This window comes from Teleopsis dalmanni, chromosome 1 (assembly GCF_002237135.1).
Source record: "Teleopsis dalmanni isolate 2A chromosome 1, ASM223713v2, whole genome shotgun sequence".
NCBI classification, from domain to species: Eukaryota; Metazoa; Arthropoda; class Insecta; order Diptera; family Diopsidae; genus Teleopsis; species Teleopsis dalmanni.
In genome coordinates this window covers 115,149,571-115,160,363 of record NC_051846.1, presented here as the reverse complement: position 1 = coordinate 115,160,363, position 10,793 = coordinate 115,149,571, and the positions used below count along the sequence as shown (strand labels likewise).

The window sequence follows — 10,793 nt, the reverse complement described above, 5'->3', positions numbered from 1 at the left end:
GAACGTTGTCTAAAAGTAAGATAGCTTTCTTTTGACTCAAGAAACTGCTGAACCTATAAAAAACAATAAAATTTTAGCTATACTTATGGGAGCTGAACATTGATTCAGTAAACCCGCACATGTATTACTTAATATCTATTAAGTACAACTCAGCAATAGTAATAAACTAACAAATAGCTACGATTGTACTACTAATATCCAATAAAATATGTTTCATTGGTTGATTTTATTGGTTTCAAGTACAAACGTCGGGAACAAAGTTAAAATGAAACTATTGTTAGAATAAATTGAATGTCATCCATCCATTTTTATCCCCTTTATAGAAAAATTTATTGTTTATTGTTATTGTTTATTGGTAAAATTATTAAAACACCTTGGATTTGTTGCTTTTCCAATTATAAAAATGATTAATTTCTAGTCTCCCGAAGCGTTTGGATACGAAAGAGAAGTAAATCTGTCCTTGCTTATTTTTCGACCTAGTGCATAAAACTCCCTTAATAGATTCATCCGCATTGTATATTTATTGTGATTCCAAATCCAGGTCTTTTATTTCTTTTTTAGTTTTTAGTTAGTTATTTTATTTTATCACACTTTAACTAATCGAATTCCATACAGTTTTTTAAAATTTGAATACCATCACTTACTCCCGTTAAAGGTGATGCTCGGCTTTTCACTAATTTTTTCATGTAATCCACGTACCTTTACTTTCAATATATCAATAGAAATTGGGACATGTTGCTGCCTTTGCTTCGTAAACCATCTATACAATGCTTTTTCCATTTCGGGATATTCAGTCTCCCTCAAAATTTTATATGTTGTTGGGCCAAATTCACTGATTGATTAATATTATTAATATATTAACACTACAACGTAGAGTACGACACTACAAATTCTTCACTTTACTTAAAGCGCGTTGCATACTATTATTTTTGAGTGTCAATTAAGAGAGAAAAATCCATGAATGACACTCAAAAATGATTGTACCTTTATAGGTGCGAAACACACTTACAGCGTGCACAAACACCCTTATTCTTCAAAAATTTTTCTTGAATGTGAGCATGTTCAAGTTCGGTCGTTAGAATACATTTGACCAAGACAGAGCGTAATTTGAATGACATTCAAAAATGTTAGTCTGCACCACGCTTAAAGGGCCCTTTATGCCAATACAAGCGAAATAACGATTACTTGTGATATGGGAATGGGTTATAATGGCATTGGCAGATGGATATATAAAATGTCGTTAAGTACATCTGTGTGAATTTTAAAAATACTTTGACAGACGACGTTAATAGTCATTGAGAATAAGCGTAAGGTAATCAAATGTTTTTTGCTTTTAATTTTTAATTTTGCAAAGTAAACAAAAATTTTTATTGTCCTAAAATCAAGCAGCAAGTGTGTTGCTTTAATTTACATTTCGTTAAATTAATTGTGGTAAGAGGCTGAATTAAGAAACGTAAACCTTAGAACGCAAAAATATTATTAGTTATGACAGAGTACACACAATTGAAAACAATATGAAATAACAAGGAACGCAAATTTAACATTGAAGCCAGACAATTGGTTATCACTAACCAACCCGGCATTTCGTCTTAATAGGAAACAGCTGCTTAAGAGTACATCGCTTTTTATAAGATAGAACGGACAGGTGATTGTTTACAGCACAACTAATTCAGCCTTAAATTTAATCAGTTGAGCAATTCAAATGGCAATTTAATACTCTTCTCCCTAACCGATAATTTATTACTTCAATATCAATTCAAGGATCGTTATATAACAAATGTATATGTAACATCTTTATCTTTAGGTTTAACGCTCTCTAATCGTATTAAAATTGAAGTTCAAATACAAAATAAAAAATATAAAAGTCCATTCAGGAACAATTTTAACGATATATTCAAAACTAGACGCAGATGAGAGTTTCAGTGAATGACCAATTATTTGAGATTCATTTACAAGAGAAAGCAAATCGTTTTCAAATTATATGGTCGGACGACAATAGTTATCGTTATGTCGCTGCTTCCATTGCTGATGCGTTCGTTAGATATTCTTGTCTTGTTCCAGTGTCCAAGTTCTTCAGATGACGTTCGCAAATAGTTCCAAATACTTTTATTAACCCGTCAAACCCGCTCATTAAAATACTATCTGCACCAACGTTATAGCCCAAATATGAAATTTATTTCTCTAGAAATTCATATCTATCAATGCATAACGTAAAACCAATCTCTTTAAATATTTTTAAAAATCTATCTTGACTTTCTATGCATTCGTCTGCGGACTTGCTTCGAGTTATTACGTCATCCTCAACTGAATACTTGCTATTACCTCAACTGAATACATTTTCTCCACAATTCCATTCATTAAGATTCGGAACACGGCAGGTGCATTAACAAAACCAAATGCAATACGGTAGTATTTATAATAAACATCATTTGTAACAATGGTAATAAACTTTTTGACTGCTCCTCCATATTTATCTGATGATATCCCATACGTAGATCAAGTATCATCAAATATCAATTTCCAACCAAACTTCCAAATTATTAAAGAATTGCTGCCATACAGTATAATATCGTCACTGTTATCTTACCCAATTGTCGGCCATCTTCACATAATCTGTGTTCTTCCTTTTTTCTCTGCACTAATATAATTTCTCCTTCATATGGTGGGCTAGATATGGTATTACCTTATTAGATAATTTTATTCGATATAGTTGGACGCTTTGCGAATACAATTCTATATGGTTTCATACAAATTGACTTAGACTTGCTGACTTGAATCTCACTCTTGGTTAGATGATATTTTCCTAATTCATTTGTGTTCTGAGCAAAACATACCCTTCATTTATCAACAAGTTGCTTCCATTTATCATCGAAAGTGGTTCGGTTGCAGTTTCTTTTTTACATTATATATCCAACACTTATTTTGATCCATAATTATATGCAAACCCCCTTGACATAAATAGTCGTTTTCAACAAGAACGTTACAGTAGATTAAAGAACATAATTCAATTTTTTTGTTACTAAACTATAATCAAGAGCTCGATAAATAAATGATTCAAATGTTACGTTATTTATATTGACAGCTCTACTATAAATAGTTTCTCTATCTTGGGTAAACTCTCACGGGTAATTTTATTTTTATTTACGTTTTGTTTTGATCCGATTTCTTCTGTTTTATAGTTTCTACATTTTCACTTGGCACAGCGATCTTTTATTTGTGGTTCTAAACATTTGGAAGAATAATGTCAATTTTTGAGCAATTAAAACATTAAAATTTGGGTATTGAAACGTTCGAGTGTTTCGTAGTATCATTGGAATTTCTGTCGAAGACGTTTTTCTTGGAATACTTAGCATGATTAGTGCTAATGTTTTAATACCGTTGTACTAACGCTTACTATTGATATCATGAAGTAACCGACTGCAAGCTATATATTCATTGGATATTTTTCTTTTGAGTTTAGTTCATTCGTCCCATTTACAATATGACTAGCGATTGCTGGCACTGTAAGATTATCTTTTTTACCAAAAGCATTTGTTTTATAATAACATAGTGCTCCAAACGTATATTGTTTGGACGTCGTGCCATTGCAGCCATTTTAATATGCACATTAGCAACTTTCTCTGAACCAAATAAAATAGATATAATAAATGTCAATAACCTTGATTGGTCATCCCATTTGTAAACTAACTTCAGGACTTCTACTCGTCTTACGAATTGTATTGATTTCACTGATTCGACTGATGTTGGACTAAACACTGATAATAACGTGATGACATCTGATTTCTGATAATATCTGTACGCATTGTTGTAATTCGGTTGTTGAACTATTAGCAAAGAAGAAAACGCTGCTGATATTTCGTTTAAGCCACTAGCCGATACACTTCATACTTTGGGAATTTGACTTGTTTATACTTTTTTCTTTACTGACCGAGGTGTGGAGCCAGTATACAACTACTGACCTAGACAAAGAAAATAGTGTTGTTGTATAGGTCAGCAAGTGTCCGTTTTTTATAAGATCTTCTCTGGTTATTAACAAAATAATGACAAAGTTTTTAGTATTAAAAAAATGAAATTATAATAAAAATATTCTGGGTTTGTCATTAGTTTCTTGTCTGTTTCCTTAGATTTCATTCAAACCAAACTTTTTTAAATAACACCGCAAAATGGCATGGCTGTGGTTAATTCTAGTGGTTGCAGTGTTGCCATTTCAACTCACTTACAGTTTTAAAAGAAACTATGAAGCAAAATACATTAACTCCAACATTCCAGAATGGAAGCAAAGAGTAAGCACAAAATATATTAATATATGCCTCATAATAAATACAATTTTAGTTCAAATATAACTAAATTTCTTTAATAAATAAAAAATTTGAAAAACTAAAATATTTTAAACCTTAATTTCAATATTTTATTTTTCCTCAGAAAAAGCAAATAATCACATAACGTTAGGAATAAGATTGCTAAAATACTTGACCTTTTTCCTATCATTTTTTAGGCGTGTGAAAAGCCGCATAAGGACAAAGCAAGCACACATTATTTTTGCGACACTAAGGGTGATGTCAAATGTTTACCAGGTTGGCAAGGCGACTTGTGTCAGGTGCCCATGTGTCGGAGGGGGTGCGACCCCATGAATGGTGAGCATATCAATCCATACGATATACATTTTTAAAAAACAAGTATCTAAACGAAGAATGGTAAGTCTATTTAGTTTTCTTTATTTGCTTTTGCAATATATAGGTTATTGCCAAAAACCTGGAGAATGTCGCTGCCGGATAGGTTATACCGGAGAATTGTGCAACAAATGTATACCGCTTCCTGGTTGTCAACATGGTTATTGCAATAAACCTTTTGAATGTATATGTAATACTGGATGGGACGGTCTATTTTGCACTGAACGTAAGTTAAACATTTTTTTAAGTTATAATTGAATTTATATATCTACTGTCACTATATATTCTACATTAAGGTTTCTGCGTATATTTTGTTAGGGCAATCAAATACTACTCCGACTTATGTTAATTTTTAAAAATGGATTACAAAAGTATATGTCGACATTTAAACATGGTCCACCTGTAAGAATTTATTTTTTCGAACAATCAGTTGTTGATTATTAATAGGTAATGTCTGGTCGACAAAGGTTCACATCAATGACATTTTTATTTTTCTTAATCAAACTTAGTATTACATACTAATATGTTACATGTGTTACTAACTCATTACGAAGCTCTTTCTCAATAAATAACACTACCCTCATCCAAATAAGTTACATTTATGAGACCAAATATTGGAATAACAGAGTTAATGAGGGTTAATAAGAGGGTTAAGCTTTAGCTTAAAAGCTTATAGCAATTTTTAGACAAAAGTTTAGTCTTTAAGGTTATATCGACATTCTTAACATTTAAAGTTTATTTGTAAATTATAAGTTATAATAAACAAATCTTTTTGAATAGCCAAGAAATTTTCTACAATATTCACATACAATCTGCAATATAATTTCCTTTTCATCTTTGGGGAGTTTCGTATTTGAGGGGTTTATCATAACGAAATCCCATTTTCGAAAAGTGAAAAACCATCCTAATGTTCATTCTTACTAGGTAATGAAGTAGTTATCGAATAATAAATATACTATGATTTTGATTATAAAATCTCTAATAATTTTATCCAACTCATTAAAAACATTAATTTTATAAACATATTTTTATATTTCGATTGCTAAAAAATAATTTTAAGTATAAGTCAACACGGTAAATATTAGGTAACATCCTCATTCAGTGTTTCACAAAAAAAGTTCGCTAAAATGCATTTAATAAACTTTTTGATATTCAACTAGAGATATTTTATTTATTTATGTATGCAAGGCAGCTACTTGCCGACAAGGTTGTCATAGCACACGGGGTTATTGTGAGGTACCAGGTGAATGTCGCTGTCGTATAGGTTGGGCTGGACGCAATTGCAGCGACTGTTCTGTGCTGCCTGGTTGTCGGTTTGGCACATGTAGTAAGCCGCTGGAATGCAAATGTCTGCCGGGTTACACTGGGCTATTGTGCTCAACCGGTAAGCTCAAACAACGCAATCATAATTTTTACTGCAGTCAGAACCTTTTTTCACTTCAGCACTTTGTGCGGATAATTGCAATAAAAGGCATGGCTACTGCCTCAATCCAGGAGAATGCCGGTGAGTATTAATTTTTTTAAATTTATTATATGAATAAAGAAGCAAGAAAAAAGTGTAAACTGACTTTTTATTCTACAGTTGCAGGGTCGGTTGGACTGGTAAAAATTGTGATAAATGTTATCCATATCCTGGCTGTGTCAATGGTGACTGCGACAAGCCATGGGAATGCAATTGTAAGACTGGTTGGGGAGGTATGCTCTGCGATGAAAGTAAGTTTGAAAAAAATAAATTTTTGTAAAGAAAATCACTTTCAACTGTGAATAAAATTCTTATGTAAATTAACGCAAATTACTTATATGAGAAAATGTTTTTGAAGTTAAAGTACTAAGACAAATTTCAAGAAACACAATGTATTTCTACACTACATTAGTTAACAAAACAGAACTTTTTTACAACCAGTGCAAAAATTCAAATTGTAAAAAACCGCCGTATAATTTTATAACAAAATATGTGTGTGTTGAATATACTTGTACCAAATATTAATATTTTAAATTCATATAGAAAAATTAAAGCAAACATTTTTTATTTTCATTTAAAACAAAATATCTTTAAATATCTGATATGGAATATATTTTTCTAAATTCTTAGAACTAACCTTCTGTAAAGATAATCCAAACATTTGCAAAAATGGCGGAAGATGTATTTCGACAACACATCATGATGGCAGCTTTCAATGTCACTGCAAACACGGTTATTTGGGTAAAAATTGCGAAATTACGGATGAATTTCTATTAACGTCGACAGCAGAACCGAGAATTACTCCTCCGACATTACCAATTCAATTAGATGAGTCAGAGGAAGTAATGGCACAAAGTATATTTTTACTTCCCGCAGGTGTAACTTCAAGGCCAACAACAACAACGACCACAGCAACTGTAATAAGTGCCAACATTAATGAAAAACTGTCAAAGACTGCGCCGACTAGAACAGCATTAATTAATACATTATCTATAACGACAACTGAATCCAAAGAATTATTAAATAAAACCACACACGCACTAGGCAATGAAACGCAAAATATGAATATTCATAAACATATTTTGGTAGATAGCGCGTCAGAGAAGCAGCATGTATTTTCACAGAATTCCACAATCACCGAATCCATCACAACTGTCTGGCCTCAATCGAGTGTTAATTCAACAATTATACAAACCGCCGTAAATGAAAATTTTGATGTCTCAAACAATAATTTGATGCAAAACCAATCGATAGACAGACTAAACTCAGCACCTACTATAAAAGCTCCCACAACAACCATACAATTATTACATACAAAGGTAGTTGCATTTTCAAAGTATAATGTTGCACGCTTATATTCAACTATGTTATAATATAAGGCGAAATTGTTAACAACTTTTAAAATTTTTACATGTTTTCTACATCTATTTTTGAATTGTATCCTAGAAATAATTATTAAAATCAGAATGATGTCTAACTAAGGGGCTCCCACTAACATCTTTTTATACCCTTTACACGAAAAAGTGTAAGAAGGGTATATTAGGCTTGTCAAGATTTTCATAACGCATTAAAGGAAACGTCGAAAATACCATAAAGTATATATCAGTATATGTATATATATACTTTTTCAGTTCAAACTACTCTGTCAGCTTTTAAACTCTTCGAATGAAACTTTACACACATACTTTTCGGGAGCGGACGCTGTTCACCATCTGATTTGATTGAAATTAGCCTACTAATTCTTATAGATGTATGTATTTTTATTTTTCCTAACAAATTTTTCCAATCCCGAAATCCAGAACACCATTGATTTGTTTGATTACAAAATAACCAGCACGTCTTACAATATAATGAATCCAATAACTTTGAATAGCATAACCAAAGTCGTGGCACAGTTACATAGTTTGTTTTTAAATTATAGTATAAAGATTTGAAACTTCTATTTTCTTGAATAGGATCTTTTGGAAAAGCCCTTGTAATCTCTCGAGGTCGGAAGAATTAGTCTGTTCAGTATTTCTTCTCTCGTAGTCGGAAGAATTAGTCTGTTCAGAACTCTGTTCCAGTATTTGAACAATGTGTCAATTTATTCTGTGTATCAAAATTAGCAAAGACATCATTTAAATCGTTTACTTCTTCACTTTTGTTTTCATTTATTTTTAGAAAATGTTCTAGATTTGGTAATTTCTTTCATGTTTCTTCTCGTTCGTTTTGCTCTTTTCTTTTCTTGGCTCCACTTAAATGTCAACACAAAGAAATGTTAAAATTTTTCTTAAAATTACAAATGCAACCCTGTTCAAAAACCAAAATTTAAGTTATTTCAACATAAAGCGTTTCGTCCCACTTTTGAGAATTTATTAAAAATAAATATAATGAATGCACAAATTGATAATGGGCCCCCTAAATTCAGGAGCCCGAAAGCGTTGCTTCCAGTCGCTTCCCTGTAGTTACGCCACTGCACGCAACGGACGTTTTCGCCTAACGAATAATCGGAAGTCATGCAAGGCTAATCAAATGAATACAATAGTTTCGATCCTTGCAGTCACAATTATTTTTCAAAATGGTTTGGATTAAAATATTAAATATTAAAATTTTAAGCGATGTGTCTAATAGTCAATCGATGATTTGTTAGCGCCAAATCTTTGATTTTAACATATTAATGGTGGTCGCTCTAGACCTTGATAATTGATTCTATCTTCAACTTTAATGCAAGTTTTTTTAATCAAAAAACTCAGGCATTGTATAAATCGCTAAATTAAATTGTTGACCCCAACATGGGTGCGTAACTATGCGTAACAAATGCGATATTGATATGCTATTTAACACAGATGTCAACGACAGTACTACCATCCTATAAAAGGAGTTAGCACAGTCAAGAGCCTAGCACAGAAGTCTTTAAGTTAAAAACTTTATCTTATTTCATAAACATAGAATTATATGATTTAAAAAGTGTATTAACGAATTATTTGTTTTATAAACTGCAGATACCACCAACATTAAACAATAAAAGTGAAATTTTAACGGAGGAATATGATGAAATAGGAGATGATGATGGCGATGATGATGAAGATGATGATGATGAAGATGATGACGATGACGATGACGATGGGAAAAGTGACCAAAACGATGGAGGTGACAGTTCTAAAGAAGAGGATTTTTGAAATCGAAACATAAATGAAATATAAAAAAAATATGTTCTTAAATCAGATATACTTATGCATTATTAATTTAAGAGAAGAAATAATTTTGTATTTATACTATTATACCCATATTAAATGTGTTTTTCTTTCTATAGTGCACCGAACGAAAATATTTTTTTTCTACCATAAAAGCAAAAATAAAAAAAAATCAGCAGCTGAATTAGGTACAGCCAACACATTGAATTCTTCAAGAGATCTTTATTGAATTAAATAAATAAGTAGATACGAGCGGAAAAAATTCAAAGTTTAAAGGAAACACAAATTCTGTCAAAAACCATGAATATTCCGGTCAAATTTATAAACATCAAAAAAGGTACGTTTTAAAACTTTCACTGTCCACTAACAGGCGGATTCTGTGATTGTAGCAATAGGTATCAATAGATGAGCTGAAACTCTGGATATATCCTAATCGTAAACAAATTCAATTCACAGATGATAACCTTACCACCAAAAACCGGCTCAGACAATGAATATTCTTCAGTTGCAGTTTCCATCGAAATTTTACATTGACAAGTATTTATTATTACCAAAATTCAAGTCCAGTGGTAATAAGTGTTCATAACTGTAGTTTCCAGAAACTGATTAAGTATTGAACGGTATAAACTGTATTTATTAATTGCAGTGCATTTTGTCTTCATCGAAAGGAAATCGGTATTTTCATTTCTTAGTTGTCTTTTTACTCTATAAATTTAGTACCTGTCTAATGTAAGTTACAATTTCTGGCAAACAATTTAGAAAACAGTAAAAATTACTTTAGGTTTCATGTTTCCGTAATTAGATTTCAAGATCGGCACTAATCCAAGATTTACGTCTATCTTTTATATATCCGGAAGAAGCTGTAAGATCTAGTATCATTATTGTTTGTTTTTTGTTGGCCTAAGTCCGTGTCGTATCAAGATTACTTTAACGACGAAATTGTTTGAACAAACTTTGACATTTAAGTCACCAATGAGGATTTTTATTTACCCTCTTTCGGTAGCAGATTGGCTAAAATTGTTCTCTCTAAGATGGGATTCTAAATTCCCCTCACGGATATATATTATTTATTACAATAATAATAATAAGTAAAAATAAATATATTATGTAAGTAATACATTTTAATTTTTAATGATTTTTCCAGCAAAATATGATAGACACCGAGTTGTTTGTCAATCCATATAACAAAGCAAAAACTAAACACCACTATTCCACATCTAGATACAAGTAGATACACTTTAATTTAATAACACTCATTCAACATTATATATAACATTGTTTTTCTCGTTTATGCGCTTTGCGGTTAAACAACACTGTTAAAATTTCTGACGCATGTTTTTGTTTATTAGCGAAATTTTTTATTCGTATGAGTCGCTCAACCTATTGATTGTGGATAACAATCAGTAAAAATGGCGTGCTAATGCTAATCTAATCTAATACAAATAGGTAATTTTGTGCAGAGCTATGAATCGCAGAAACTTTTAAAGT

The 10,793-nt window shown here is 31.4% G+C and overlaps 1 protein-coding gene across 1 annotated transcript; it reads left to right on the top strand.

Moving 5' to 3' along the window:
• The first annotated feature begins 4,113 nt into the window (after window positions 1-4,113).
• On the top strand, window positions 4,114-9,333 carry LOC119665981 (delta-like protein 4). Its single transcript, XM_038075240.1, has 8 exons — window positions 4,114-4,283; window positions 4,496-4,634; window positions 4,738-4,896; window positions 5,863-6,054; window positions 6,114-6,174; window positions 6,253-6,383; window positions 6,763-7,451; window positions 9,114-9,333. The coding sequence occupies exons 1-8, from the start codon at window positions 4,164-4,166 to the stop codon at window positions 9,288-9,290; spliced, it is 1,668 nt and encodes a 555-aa protein (XP_037931168.1). The 5' UTR covers window positions 4,114-4,163; the 3' UTR covers window positions 9,291-9,333.
• Window positions 9,334-10,793: the final 1,460 nt, after the last annotated feature.

Coding starts and splice junctions, on each gene's coding strand:
- LOC119665981 (XM_038075240.1), top strand. CDS start 4,164: ATGGCATGGCTGTGGTTAATTCTAGTGGTTGCAGTGTTGCCATTTCAA. Junction 6,055..6,113: donor TGGGCTATTGTGCTCAACCG/GTAAGCTCAAAC, acceptor TTTTCACTTCAG/CACTTTGTGCGGATAATTGC. Junction 6,384..6,762: donor AGGTATGCTCTGCGATGAAA/GTAAGTTTGAAA, acceptor CTAAATTCTTAG/AACTAACCTTCTGTAAAGAT.